The 14713-nt window shown below is 47.8% G+C and overlaps 1 protein-coding gene across 5 annotated transcripts in view; it reads left to right on the forward strand.

Annotated features, from left to right (window-relative positions):
* LOC125455492 (serine/threonine-protein kinase Nek9) overlaps nt 1–13518 on the forward strand; it is a 71557-nt gene extending 58039 nt beyond the window's left edge. For 3 of the 5 annotated variants that reach the window (XM_059648882.1, XM_059648885.1, XM_059648887.1), the window contains 6 exons: nt 680–739; nt 1744–1952; nt 5678–5839; nt 6927–7124; nt 10615–10668; nt 10852–13518. In XM_059648882.1, coding sequence (XP_059504865.1) covers nt 680–739; nt 1744–1952; nt 5678–5839; nt 6927–7124; nt 10615–10668; nt 10852–11103 — 935 coding nt within the window. In that variant the 3' untranslated portion in view covers nt 11104–13518. The remainder of the gene's footprint in view (nt 1–679; nt 740–1743; nt 1953–5677; nt 5840–6926; nt 7125–10614; nt 10669–10851) is intronic. The other 2 variants (XM_059648884.1, XM_059648886.1) reach the window with 1 other exon arrangement.
* Nucleotides 13519–14713: the final 1195 nt, after the last annotated feature.

Here is a 14713-nt window from a genome sequence, read left to right on the forward strand (position 1 = left end):
ACTATTCTCCGCGTCACTGAGACTTTGCCTGTAACAAAAGCGGATACAGAGATTTCAAACAAGGCCCCAGCTATTTCCTCCCTAGCCTCCCTAAGTATTCTGGAATAGATCCCATCATGACCTGGGACTCGTCTACCTTAATGCCCTTCAAAGTACTCAAAATCTCCAAGTGCTGACTCTCACTGGGACACAGGGTCCCCCTCCCCTCCTGAAGGTGTTGACTCTCACTGGGGTTCAGGTCTCCTCCCCTGTTTACCCACACTGGGCAAGGATGGGAACTCTGAACAACATTAATGGATTAAATGAGCTTTTATAACAATCATAGTTTCTCGTGCAGCTAGTTGAATTGAGTGAACTATTCTCTCAGTGCTGTATACACAGGGTCAGCCTGAATTACATGCTTGAGCTGTGAAATGGGATCTGAACCCATGACATTTTCATTGAGAGCGTGTTGTGCTATTGACTGAGGCACAACTGATTCTGTGATGCTGCTGATGTGAACTCTTCGAACATGCGAATTTTGTAGCTAAAAAGATCTCAATTTTTCACTTTAATGAATTAGTGGTAGCTGCCCGCTCTTTAATTTCTTCATGATGACCCTCGACCCTTTGTGGAGCTCTTTGCTTGCTCCTGTCGTATTTGAACTCCAGAAATGTACACTGTGCCCTTGTTATTCCAGAAATGGTGGTTGCATCGAAAACCATTCGATCAAACAGCAGTGGCCTGTCTATTGGAGCTGGTGAGTGTCAATGTACTGTAATCATGGATCACGGTGACATAGATAATCCTGTTGGATAATAGTACAAGGTCTGAGGCTCACAGACTTAAGGTTTTGGTGAGAGGAGTTGGGGGAGATGTGAGGAACAGTGCATGTTTTGGAACTCACTAACCATGAGGGTTGTGGAAGCAGAGGCAGGCAGTTTTTTCTCAAAGAAATGAAATGAGTACAACAGGAGTAGAGTGGAGCAGTGGAACTCACCAGAGAGGTGGCAAGGGTTTGAAGCGTGTGTCTCACTGTAGCTGTTCTGGTGCGATTGGCCTTGTGCGGGTACCTGTGCCATGATGTGCGCGTGCATGGGGTAAAGTGTAATGCTTGTCTGTGTCTGTATGCTGGTTTGAGTGTGCACGCCTGTATTGTAAGGGTACACCCCCTGTGCCTGTGTGTGAGGGTGTGTCCACCTGCGTCTGTGTGCTGTTGCACCTGCCCATGTCTTGGCTGTATGTGTGTGAGATGGTTTGCTGCTTGTATGTCTCCTTTAGTCAGGCTGCTGCACTTCTTAGGCATTGAGCAGGTGTGACCGTACAGGTGTATGTGTTCCGTGGTGAGCACATGGGTGTAACTTGTTGGGTTTGTGTATGTCATGGTTGTATATGTCTGCCACTTTGGGCTTGTGTCACTGTATATGGGTGTGTCATTCAGAATCCGTGTGCTGCTGATAGGGTGTATGTTAGTTTCAAGGTTCATGTGTCCCAGTGTATTTATGGGCTTACAACAGAGAAGGGTAGAATTTTGTTTGCTGAGAATCTGAGAGATGGGAGAGGTCTCACTGTGCAAGCAAATCCATTGTTTAAAGCCTTAGGTGTAGATAAAAGTCATCCAGTTGATTCCTTCAATTCAAATAATGGTTATGTGTGTCAGTGTTTACATGCCTGTCTGTATCTGTGTATGGTTGTGGTTTACAGGCTGATGTTACTATTGATGTCAGTGTATTTGCTTCTGGCTGTTTGCTGTTCTCTACACAGCACACCAACCCCTTGTATCTGACCCTCCTGATGACCATCCAGTTCCACAGGGCTCGACACTGGAGGATGACTTCAGGAACGAACAGGAAGATGATGGGCAAAATGGGATGAAAAGAACAGCAGAGGACAGGCGAGGAATTGGAATGTTAAACCCACTCAAGTCTACAAGTAATCTAATCGAGAGCTCCTGTCCTGAGTGGCTGTTACAGGTGAATGGTGACAGAAGGAGAGGGTGTAGATATCTGGGCACAGGGGAAGGGAGAGCAGTGGGAGAGGCAAGCTCAGTGGAGTTCTGTGCTGAACCAGTTCAGCTGAGCAGCAGGTAACCCATCAGGGTTTTGTGGTTTGATTCTGGTAGAGAAGCCCATGTTGTTACACCGATCACTTAGCAGTTATGGCAACTGCAGCAGGTTGAATAATATCTGCTCACTACTGAACAAGAACATTCATAGCAATTAGAGAATCAGGAAAGGCCACCCTTAGAACAAGCCGTGACTCTGATCAGAAGGAAATGGGAAAGTGGTTTAGTTTAACACAGTGGCACGAGCAAACAGTCACTCCTCAATTCCAGGGCCAGCCCTCTGGGTGCTACAATACAACAATGCAACGCAATTTAAGGGACATGATTACTTCGTGGGAACTCTGCACGACAGTGTTAGTGCATGTGGGTGGTGTGGGATGGTATGAGCCTGTGTGGGTGCTGCGCGACAGTATGAGCCTGTGTGGGTGCTGCGCGACAGTATGAGCCTGTGTGGGTGCTACGCGACAGTATGAGCCTGTGTGGGTGCTACGCGACAGTATGAGCCTGTGTGGGTGCTATGCGACAGTATGAGCCTGTGTGGGTGCTACAGGAGGGTGGCAGTCTGTGTGGGTGCTGTGGGGCGGTATGAGTCTGTGTGGGTGCTGTGGGGCGGTATGAGTCTGTGTGGGTGCTGTGGGGCGGTATGAGTCCGTGTGGGTGCTGTGCGACGGTGGGAGTCTGTGTGGGTGCTGTGCGACGGTGGGAGTCTGTGTGGGTGCTGTGCGACGGTGGGAGTCTGTGTGGGTGCTGCGGGGCGGTGTTAGTCTGTGTGGGTGCTGCGGGGCGGTGTTAGTCTGTGTGGGTGCTGCGGAGCGGTATGAGCCTGTGTGGGTGCTGTGGAGCGGTGTTAGTCTGTGTGGGTGGGGCGCGACAGTATGAGCCTGTGTGGGTGCTGTGGAGCGGTATGAGTCTGTGTGGGTGCTGCGGGGCGGTGTTAGTCTGTGTGGGTGCTGCGGGGCGTTGTTAGTCTGTGTGGGTGCCGCAGGGCGTTGTTAGTCTGTGTGGGTGCTGCGGGACGGTATGAGTCTGTGTGGGTGCTGCGGGACGGTATGAGTCTGTGTGGGTGCTGCGGGGCGGTGTTGGTCTGTGTGGGTGCTGCGGGGCGGTGTTAGTCTGTGTGGGTGCTGCGGGACGGTATGAGTCTGTGTGGGTGCTGCGGTGCGGTATGAGTCTGTGTGGGTGCTGCGGGGCGGTGTTGGTCTGTGTGGGTGCTGCGGGGCGTTGTTAGTCTGTGTGGGTGCTGCGGTGCGGTATGAGTCTGTGTGGGTGCTGCGGGGCGGTGTTGGTCTGTGTGGGTGCTGCGGGGCGGTGTTAGTCTGTGTGGGTGCTGCGGGACGGTATGAGCCTGTGTGGGTGCTGCAGGCTGGTGGCAGTCTGTGTGGGTGCTGCGGGCTGGTGGCAGTCTGTGTGGGTGCTGCGGGACGGTGGGAGTCTGTGTGGGTGCTGTGGGACGGTGGGAGTCTGTGTGGGTGCTGCGGGACGGTATGAGTCTGTGTGGGTGCTGTGGGACGGTGGGAGTCTGTGTGGGTGCTGCGGGACGGTGTTAGTCTGTGTGGGTGCTGCGGGACGGTGTTACTCTGTGTGGGTGCTGCGGGACGGTGTTACTCTGTGTGGGTGCTGCGGGACGGTATGAGTCTGTGTGGGTGCTGCGGGGCCGTGTTAGTCTGTGTGGGTGCTGCGGGGCGGTGTTAGTCTGTGTGGGTGCTGCGGGACGGTATGAGTCTGTGTGGGTGCTGCGGTGCGGTATGAGTCTGTGTGGGTGCTGCGGGGCGTTGTTAGTCTGTGTGGGTGCTGCGGGGTGGTGTTAGTCTGTGTGGGTGCTGCGGGGCGTTGTTAGTCTGTGTGGGTGCTGCGGGGTGGTGTTAGTCTGTGTGGGTGCTGCGGGGCGGTATGAGTCTGTGTGGGTGCTGCGGGGCGGTATGAGTCTGTGTGGGTGCTGCGGGGCGTTGTTAGTCTGTGTGGGTGCTGCGGGGCGTTGTTAGTCTGTGTGGGTGCTGCGGGGCGTTGTTAGTCTGTGTGGGTGCTGCGGGGCGTTGTTAGTCTGTGTGGGTGCTGCGGGGCGTTGTTAGTCTGTGTGGGTGCTGCGGGACGGTGTTAGTCTGTGTGGGTGCTGTGGGACGGTATGAGCCTGTGTGGGTGCTGTGGAGCGGTATGAGCCTGTATGGGTGCTGCGGGGCGGTATGAGCTTATGTGGGTGCTGTGGAGCGGTGTTAGTCTGTGTGGAACTGAGACCTGGGCATCATGGTCGAACAGTTGCTGAAGGTTGGCATGCAGATGCACCTGGTAGTGAGGAAAGCTCATGACATTCTGTCTTTCATTGCTTGACAATGTAAGTATCAGAGTAAGGCTCTCTTGCTGCAGTTATACAGTCCCTTGGTGAAGCCGCACCTTGAGTATTTTGTGCAGTTTTGGTCTCCTAGTCTGCGAAAGGACATTCCTGATATTGAGGGAGTCCAGTGAAGGTTCACCTGACTGATTCCCAGGATAGCAGGACTGACATTTTCATGAAAGACTGGATCAACTAGGCTTTTACTGGTTGGAATTTAGTAGAATGAGTGGGAAATCTCATAGAAACGGACTGGTCAGGCTAGATGTGAGAAGAATGTTCCCAGGAACAAAAACAGAAATTGCTGGAAAAGCTCAGCAGGTCTGGCAGCATGCGAGAAGAGAAAATCAGAGTTGATGTTTCGCGTCCGGTGACTCTTCCTCAGAACTTGTTTTTGTTCCTGATTTACAGCATCCACAGTTTTTTCAGTTTTTATGTAGAATGTTCCCAGATGTTGGGAAAGTCCGGAACTAGGTAGGGGTCACAGTCTAAGAATAAGGTGTTCAGCCATTCAGGACTGAGATGAGGAAGAATTTCTTCACTCAGAGAGTTGTGAACCTGTGGGATTCTCTCCCAGACAAAGTGTTTGGGGCCAGTTCATTAGATTTATTTAAGAGGGAGCTGGGCGTGGCCCTTGTGGCTGAAGGGATTCAAGGGGTTTGGGGAGAGGGTGGGAATGGGATAGTGTGATTGCATGGTCAACCATGATCATAATTGAATGCTGATGCAGACTGGAAGGGTCGAATCACCTACTCCCGCACCTACTTTCTGTGTTTCTATCTTACTCAAGGCTACATGTGTTCAGGAAGTAGTAAATGGGGAAAAACAACGTAGCAGATCCGATTGCAGTGAACAGTGTGCCGGTTGTTCAATGTAGGTCTGAGATGCAGTAAACAGAGTAGTAACTCCCTTGCTACGATCTTGCAGCTTTGCATAGACATTGCATATGCATTTGTCGAAGTTTGCAACATCCCCTCTCCTCAGTGAGTGGTGGGGGTTGGGGGGGGACCTGAGACAATACCCCTATTAGCTGATTTTGTGTGTGTATTGACAGTTTGTGTGTGCATGGTGAGATTTCCAGCTGGATGAAGGGTCGGTGGGGAATGGGAATGGTATAGTTTATGTTGACTCGGGATGCTGAGAGTTCACCTATGAAGCAGGTGTCTGGTGTGCAGTACTCATCTGTTTCACTTTGTTTGGGTGTGTGTGTTACTGCACTGGCTGAGATGTGAGTGAGTGAGTGGGCAGCCTGATGCTTGCTGACCTCCTCCAGGTGAATTAATAGCTATGCCCTTTTGGTTTTCCAGGAGTTGGAAAATGCTGAGTTTATCCCAATTCCAGAAAGTCCTGGAGACCCAGCCAAACTGCTGACATATTCCTGTCAGGAAACACTTCCATATGAGAAGCTGAAGGAAATGAAGACTGCAGTGAATCTTCCGGGTGAATTGGAAAAAAGCAAGCTTCCTATGGTAAGGAATTAACACCTCACTCTGTCCCTACATCCCCTAGCTCATTCTCTTGCTCTCTCTCACTCTCTGTTTGCCCTCTCTTCTTTGGCTGTCTCTCATCTCACTCGCTCGTGCTGTCTACTGCTTTGTCTTACTTGCTCTTGCTCCCGCTCTCTCGTTGGCTGTCTTGCTGTCTCTCATTCTCGCTCTCGCTCTCGTTTGCTCTCTCACTTGCTGTCCCTCACACACTCTCGCTCTTTCCCATTCTCTCTGTCATGCTCACTCTCTTGTCCTCTCTCTCGCTCGCGCGCCCTCTCTCATTTGTACTCTCTCACTCTTTCCGCTTCACTCTCTCCCCCTCCCCACCTCCCTCCTACCACCCCACCCCTATTCCGTGTCACATGCTGTCCCCAGTCCAAGCTATCTCTCTGTCTCTGCCACACTCTCTCTGTCTCTCTCTCTCTCTCTCTCTCCCCCCCTGCCTTTGTGTGTGTCTCTCTCTCTCTCTCTCTCTGTCTCTGTCTCTCTTTCCGTCTCTGCCTTGCTGTCTCTTTCTCCGTCTTGCTGTTTCTTTCTTTCTGCCCCACTCCCTCTGTCTTGTTCGCTGTTTCCCTCTATCTTGCTGTCTGTCTGCCTGTCTCTCTCTCTCTCTGTTTCTGTCTGTCTCTCTGTTCCTGGCTCTCTGCATAGTGCTGTCTCTCTCTCTGTCTTGTGCTGTCTCTCTCTGCTTCACTCTGGCCCTCTTTCCCTGCTGTCCCACCCCTACTTCCGGTCCCATACCCTCTCCACCCCATGCTCTTTCTCTCTCTGTCCCGCTCCCCATCTCGTGCGCGCTCTCTCTCTCTGTGCACCACGCTCTCTCTTTCTCTGCCCCGCGCATACTTGCTCTCTCTCCCTCTTCCTGCCTTGCTGTCTGTCTGTCTCTCTCTGCCACGTGCATGCTCTGCCTCTCCCCCTCTCTGCCTTGCTTGCTCTCTCTCTCTATCTCTGCACTGCGCACGCGCTCTCTCTCCCTCCCTCTCTCTCTCTCTCTCTCTCTCTCTTGCTGTCTCTGTCCAGTGTTCTCTCTTTTCCCCCTCTCTCTCACTCTCTCTTGCTACCTCTCCAGGCAAAAAATCCTGTTTCGGAGGATTGTTCCCACTTTGTGACATCACCCTGCCTGTGTAGAGATTTGCGAGATGAATTAGGGAGGATGCAGCAGATGCTGACACAGTGTTTGACTCAACAACAAAATGAACAGGAAGAGCGGGAGAAGCTCAGTGCTGAGATTCAGAGACTAAGTAAGGAAGTTGAGGCAGTATCTCAGGTAAGGAGCTTGTAAGTGCAGCATTGATTCACGCCGACAATTTGTAATATGAAAGTAAAGACGTTCACCCCCAAAGTAAGCCAAAGCTCAGGTTTCTTACCGTCCCGATTTGGAAGTATATCTAACTGGATCAAAATCCTGGAATTCCCTCCCTAAAGGCATTGTGGGCATCCTTATGGCACAGGGACTGAAGTGATTCAAGAAGGCAGCTCACCGTCATATATTTTTTAAATACTTATGGATAAGGATGAGACTGGTCCTCAAGTGAAAGTGCTAAATTTGGGCGAAGGCTAATTACAACAGTATTAGGCAGGGACTGGAGAAGTTAGACTGGGGGCAGCTGTTTGAGGGTAAATCCGCATCTGACATGTGGGAGTCTTTTAAAGGCCAGTTAATCAGAGTTCAGGACCAGCATGTTCCTGTGTGGATGAAAGAGAAGCATAACAATATTTGAAAACGGTGAATGAGAAGAGTTTAGACCATAAGACATAGGAGTGGAAGTAAGGCCATTCGGCCCATCAAGTCCACTCCGCCATTTAAATCATGGCTGATGGGCATTTCAACTCCACTTCCCTGCACTCTCCCCGTAGCCCTTGATTCCTTGTGAGATCAAGAATTTGTCGATCTCTGCCTTGAAGGCATCCAACGTCCCGGCCTCCACTGCGCTCCATGGCAATGAATTCCGCAAGCCCACCACTCTCTGGCTGAAGAAATGTCATCTCATTTCAGTTTTAAATTTACCCCCTCTAATTTCAAGACTGTGCCCACGGGTCCTGGTCTCCCCGCCTAATGGAAACAACTTCCTAACGTCCACCCCTTCTAAACCATATATTATCTTGTACGTTTCGATTAGATCTCCCCTCAACCTACCAAACTCTACTAAGTACAATCCCAGGATCCTTAGCCGTTCATCCTACGTTAAACCTACCATTCCAGGGATCATCCGTGTGAATCTCCGCTGGACATGCTCCAGGGCTAGTATGTCCTTCCTGAGGTGTGGGGCCCAAAGTTGGACATAGCTATTGAACATTTAGTCAAAAAGAAGTAGGAAGCATATGCAAGGTTTAAGAAGCTGATGAGGCTGTTGAGTTTTTGAGAAGATTTGTAGCACGAGTTGTGTATGAAGTTACAGACTTGCTCGCTGAGCTGGTGGGTTTGGTTACGGACGTTTCATCATCCTGCTAGGTAACATCGTCAGTGTGTCTCCTGTGAAGTGCTGGTGTTCTGTTCCACTTGTTATTTACATGCCTCAGTTTGCTGTGGTGGTTGGCATCAAGGTTGGGAGGCCCTTGAGGAATATAAAGGAAGCAGGAAAGAACAAGGGCTAAAAGGGCCCATGAAATGTATTTGGCAAGTAGGATTACAGAGAATACCAAGGCATTTTGTATGTACATTAGAATTGAGAGTGTAGCTAGGGAAAAGGTAGGCCTAGTCAAGGAAAAAGGATGAAATGTATGTGTAAAGCCAGAGGAAGTTGATGAGGTCCTTAATGTGTACTTTGCATTGTTATTCACCAGGTGAAAGAAATGGATGATGGTAAGATTTTCCTAGGGCATGTCTTTTTTAAGGATAATGGATTCACAGTCATCATTAGAATCTTAATTCCAGATACTTATTGAATTCAAATTCCACCATCTGACATGACAGGATGTGAACCCGGCTTCCCAGGACATTGTCTGGGTCTCTGGATCAACAGTCCAGCAATCATACCACCAGGCCATCACCTCCCCCTTGAAAGCGTAGGGTAAAGCTGTAAAGAGGGCATATGGCATGCTTGCCTTCATCAATCAGGGCACTGAGTATAAAAGCTGGCGAGTCCTGTTACAGCTGGATAAAACGTTAGGTAGACCACATTTGGAGTATTGTGTGCAGTTCTGGTCCCCACACTATAGGAAGGATGTGGAGGCTTTGGAGAGGGTGCGAAAGAGGTTTACCAGGACGCTGCCTTGAATGGAACAGTATAGTATAAGGAGAGATTGGACAGACTTGGATTGTTTAAGCTATAGGATTGAATCCTGAGGGGTGACCTGATACAAGTATAAAAAATTAAGAGAGTCATGGTTAGGGTGGATCATTAGTCTCTTTCCTAGGATGGAAATGTCGAATACTAATGTATGTAGGTTTAAGGTGAGAGGGGGGAAATGTTCAAAGGAGATATGCGAGGATAAAATAGTATCAGAGATAATGGGAACTGCAGATGCTGGAGAATTCCAAGATAATAAAATGTGAGGCTGGATGTACACAGCAGGCCAAGCAGCATCTCAGGAGCACAAAAGCTGACGTTTCAGGCCTAGACCCTTCATCAGAGAGGGGGATGGGGAGAGTGAACTGGAATAAATAAGGAGAGAGGGGGAGGCGGACCGAAGATGGAGAGTAAAGAAGATAGGTGGAGAGAGTGTAGTTGCAATGGGAGAGAGATTCCCTGAGGTTGGTCCGGAGGGAGGAGGGTAACTTCTTCAGGTTAGGCATCCCTGGAAGAGGCTTCGCAGTGAGGTTTACACAGAGGGTGGTAGGTTCCTGGAATGCATTGCAGGGGAGTTGTTAGAAGCAGATACAATAGCAACGTATAAGAAGCGCTCAGAAAGACATATGAACAGGTAGGGAATGGAGGAATCTGTGCCATGCACAGGCAGATGGGATTAGTTTAGAAGGCATCATGGTTGGCACAGGTATAGGGGCTGAAGGACCTATTCTTGTACTGTACTGGTTTATGTACTCAAGAAGAACTAGGGATGGACAACAAATGGTGGTCCAGCCAGTAATGCAAACATCCCGTGAGTGAATTCAAACAAACGCACACCCTAAAGGTAAAGGGAAGTTGTTTCAGCCTCTCTGCCCGAAGAGGAACAATAAGGTTTTATCCTGATCTCTTGGTCAAGGTTTCAGAAGCCAGAGACGTGAGTCGAGCTTTCCACAACTGAAAAAGGTGAGCACAATCTCTAATCCTGCAAATATACTTCAAACGCAACAGCCAAACAAACCAGTAAAAACGCCATCTTTTGTGCTCCTGAGATGCTGCTTGGCCTGCTGTGTTCATCCAGCTCCACGCTTTGTTATCTTAAACCCAGTAATAAAGCTGTCTTCGGTTTTTATTCTGAAGTGAGTTTAAGCAACCAACACCAGCCTTTGTCTGGAACTACATGGTTTCCAAGAAACTCCCTCTTCTAAAACGAAAGATCCAATGTGTATTTTCATTGCGCTTTTAGAAAACACAATCCAGGTATCGCAATAATGCTGAAACTCAGCCCCACAACAGTTATTAAATGCGGGGAAGAATCTTCATGTCAAAGAGCACAGCAGCTGCTAAACACACCTCTCCTGCAGGACCTGGTGGGGTGTTCAGCTAGATGTGGGGGGAGTTCCCTATTGCTGGAGGTGTGTACGAAGGACTGGGTGTGAGAGGGAATATTTCTCAGGCTGTGAGGAGGGTAAGAGTGTTGACCTGTCTGTGTTCCTCACTGACTTCTCCTCCTTGTGCTTTTCCAAACAGTTACAAGACAACCTGACAAAAAAGCAGAAAACTATCGACTGTCTGGAAAAGCAGGTCAGTGTTGCCGTGGTGAAAGTGTCATTGTGCCTGACCTGTCAGGGTCAATATACCTGTATAACAGTGGAGCACTCAGAGTTTGCATCTGACCTGAATGTTTTTCTGCATCTACCTGTTTCTGTTCACCACCTGGATTTTCTGATCTTCTGCTGATAAAACCCTGTCATGTTTGGTTCACAGCTGCAAGTTCAGCTGGAGGAGAATCACAGGCTCTGGTCTGCCGTTGAAGAGTTGAAAACCCGAAGGTTTGAAAATGACGGGAAAGAAATGTCAGACTCGTTGGCCATTCTGAGGGTGAAGCCTACGGTTATTTCAACATCTTGTCTCCAATCTGCAAGTTCAGACATTGACTCAAAGCCGTGCACAGATTCCAGCCTGGACACTAGCCTTGCAGCCGTTTCTCCTTCTGGTTCTTTCTGTCAGATTGAGTAGAGTTTGAATGGCTGTGCCATTGAGCACTCACAGCTTTCATCCACTTCCTCTGGGCTCCACTCAACTGGAAAACTGGCAAGCGTCTTTGCACCTGCCAGTATCAGAGAATTTGTGCTATGTTCCTGCCCCACGCAGAAACTACTGAATGCAAATGGGTGAATTATAGGAACAGTGTTACATCAAGATAACAGTGCTTTGAGTATTTTAAACACCCATTGGTTGAAGCAGTTTGACAGTGTGGTTGTATGGGTTGGTATTGAGAGAAGCCAGCAGGGCTGTTGAAACACATTTGCCTGTTTACTCCAAGTTGCGTACAAGGTGAGTTTGCTTAAGTGTTTATCTTTCTAGGAAATGGTCCACGCCCATTTGATTTTAGATGTGGGAATGGGTCAGTTTATAACTTCCAGTGCCTTAAAGCAGTAGAATTTAGCCCAGTCCGTGGCACAGTCCAGTGCCTTATATCCAAACAGTGTTTATTAATATTTTGCACAGAAGTCACATCTGCAGAGCCTTTGGGTGTAACAGTGATGAGGTGAATGCCTCACAGTAATTACTTGGTGAACACTTCTGTCGTGATCTCTCCAATAACTGCAAGACAGAGGCAGGGAAGGGCTGTGTGTCTAAGCTGCAGGTTCTGAGGCAGGAGTTGCAGGTACTGAGCTGGAAACAGTTGCAATGAGAAAGAACAGAGCATAAGGCCTGGAATAAAGAGAAGGTTCTGAAGAGTTACAGCATTGCATTTGGATTGTAGAATGGAAGGATTGATGTTTGAGGTCTGCTGGGTTTGTCCCAGACTGGCATCACGGCTCAATTCCTGTTACTGGGGTAGTTTTCCCCAGTGTTGAGGGGATACTGGGCATCGGGGTCACTGACAGAGCACTGCTGCCTAAAGAGTATTGAGTCAAAATCCTCTGTCAGTGGAAGCTTGCATCACCTCAACAGAAGGATCTTACGCATAAAACGTTGGCTTCATTCCAGAATATTAGAGACATGGAATTGAGAAGGCGGTTGAAATGAGTTTCTGGGATTTGATACTAACTCAGCAGGCAGGCAGTATCTGTGGAGCAGAGTTATCGTTTCATGTGCACTGTGACTCAATATGAAGAACCAGACTGGATTTGAAAGGTTAATTCTGCTTTCTGTTTACACAGATGCTGCCAGACATGCTGATTTTCTGGTTTTTGTTTGTCTTGTTTCAGATTTCCAGCATCCCCAGTTCTTTATTTCATTCTAAGATTAAATGTGGCTATGTGTAGGAGCTTCCTGGTGCCGTGATCCAGGGTTCAAGTAAAATGAGTAGGATTCCAATAGACCCATCTCTTTACGTGACCTGCAGTTGTATACACATTCCTGAACAGATAGTAATTGGGGTGCTGGATCATAAATACAGTTATGAATTCTTAAATTCACCAGACAATTAGAAATTAGATGTTGATCAGTCTGTAACAAGAACAAATAGAAAAAGTTTGATGTGGTGGGATTCTTTATGTTTGGAGTGAGTAGGAGGAGATTTGGTTCAGTGAGATTCTGTAATTTGAATGAGGTTTGCATACGGTGAATAATTGATGCTGATTTCAAATAGGTGATGTGTATCTCTTACTGATTGATGAGGCAGGATTCATTGAGAGATATTAGAGCTTTACTCCAAAGCATTTACCTGCTTATGCTGATCCCAGAGATCAGGTGTTAACATACTGTGTTCAGGAGACTACATTTGCTCTGATCAATGAATATGCTGTCAAGGATATGAATTTGAGGGCAAGTTGGGGAGGAAAGTGAGGGTGAGAGTGTCGTGCGAGCAATGGTAGAGAAATAGGGATGGAGGGTAATAATTAAGAGGAGGTTGGGCATGAATTAGATGGGGGAGGTATTTGGGGATTTTGGGAGTGAGATGAACTGTACGGCGTGTGTTGGAGGCAGTGAAGGAGTTATTGGCCGTTATTGAGGGTGGATCATTTTTGAGGTTGGGTTTTGGGGGTGGTTTAGAGGTGATCCAGAGTGTATTTATGACAAAGAGATACTTTTGAAACCTGATTTCTGCTTGTGTTATGTTTTGGTCACAAACCCTGATTATGAAAATACCTGAGCCCTAGATCCTCTCAGTTAGTTTAATTTTTTGTAACTCAGCTGTTTCTGCATTTTTCAACCCAGCTCCAGTGCTTCTAACAGGATTCCCTGTAAAAAGCATCCTGGGCATGACTTATTGTTGAATTGAAATGTTTGTGAAGCTGCTTACACTTTCTTCCTGTGTTTTACATTAGCTCAGCCCCTCTCTGCTTCTGTTTATTGCTGCTGACCACAACAGATCCGGTTTAAAAAAATCTCTAAACACTAAACCATGTCTGAACACTAATTTTATATGCTTAAAATCATTTAGAATGAAGGCGTAATCACAATAAAGTACTTTGAATCTTGCTCTGCCTTGTACCTGTTTGCTGTATTGCTGCCAGTGTAATGTTACCAGTCGAAGGTAAAGACCTATTTGGAGGGTTGCAAGGCAGCACAGGAAACAGGGCACGATATGAATGGTTGGCCAAGCAGAGTCGACAGCACGTTATTAAGATGGCACAATCGAGCATTCAGTTTGAGAGTGAGAAACCTGGGTCAGAATCATGTGTGCCAAACATAAAAAAGAATAACTACAAAGGAATGAATGTAGCATTAGTTAGAGTAGACTGCGAAAGGAGATTAGCAGTAAAGATCGTTGAGGAACAGTGGCAGACTCGTAAGAAAATAGTTTGTGATGCACAAGAAAGACATATTCCGACGAAGAAGTGAATCTTAGGAAGGAGATAAGCGAACCATGCTTATAAGTGAGGTTAAGGAAAGCAAAAATCATTTTGAAAGAAGAAAACATACAATATGACAAAGATTAGTGGTAAATCAGAAGATTAAGCAGGTTTTTAAAATTAACAAATTATGCCCACAAAGTAATAGAGGCAGCCAGTGAATATTTAGAGTAAACTTTGAAGTGATATCGTAACAGAGAGTAGAAGAACTTCTTTAAATGTCTAAAAAGAGAATGAGTTTGGGAAATTTTTAGCAGATTATCTTTCTAGAGTGAAGTATCAAAAAATAAACTGTTGGAGGTGCTGAACACGACGAAGGCAATTGGCCCTGACAACATTCCAGCAATAGTGCTGAAAACTGGTGCTCCAGAACTTGCCACTCCCCTATTGTAGCTGTTCCAGTACAGTTACAATGCTGGCATTTACCTGACAACCTGGGGAATTGCCCAGGTATGTTATAAAGCAGGACTAATCCAAACTGCCCAATTACTGTCCCATCAGTCTATTCTCGATCATCAGTAAAGTGATGGAAGGTGTCAGTAACAGGGCTATCAAACAGCACCTGCTCAGCAATAACCTGCTCAGTGACGCCCAGTTTGGGTTCCGCCAGGGCCACTCAGCTCCTGACCTCATTACAGCCTTGGTTCAAACATGGACACAGGAGCTAAATTCCAGAGGGGAGGTGAGAGTGACAACCCTTGACATCAAGACCACAGTTGATTGAGTGTGGTATCAAGGAGCCTGAGCAAAACTGGAATCATTGGGTATCGGGGGCAAACTCTCTGGTGGTTGGAGTCACATCTGGCACATAGGAAGATGGT

The sequence above is a fragment of the Stegostoma tigrinum genome, chromosome 10 (genome assembly GCF_030684315.1).
Source record: "Stegostoma tigrinum isolate sSteTig4 chromosome 10, sSteTig4.hap1, whole genome shotgun sequence".
Classification (NCBI taxonomy): Eukaryota; Metazoa; Chordata; class Chondrichthyes; order Orectolobiformes; family Stegostomatidae; genus Stegostoma; species Stegostoma tigrinum.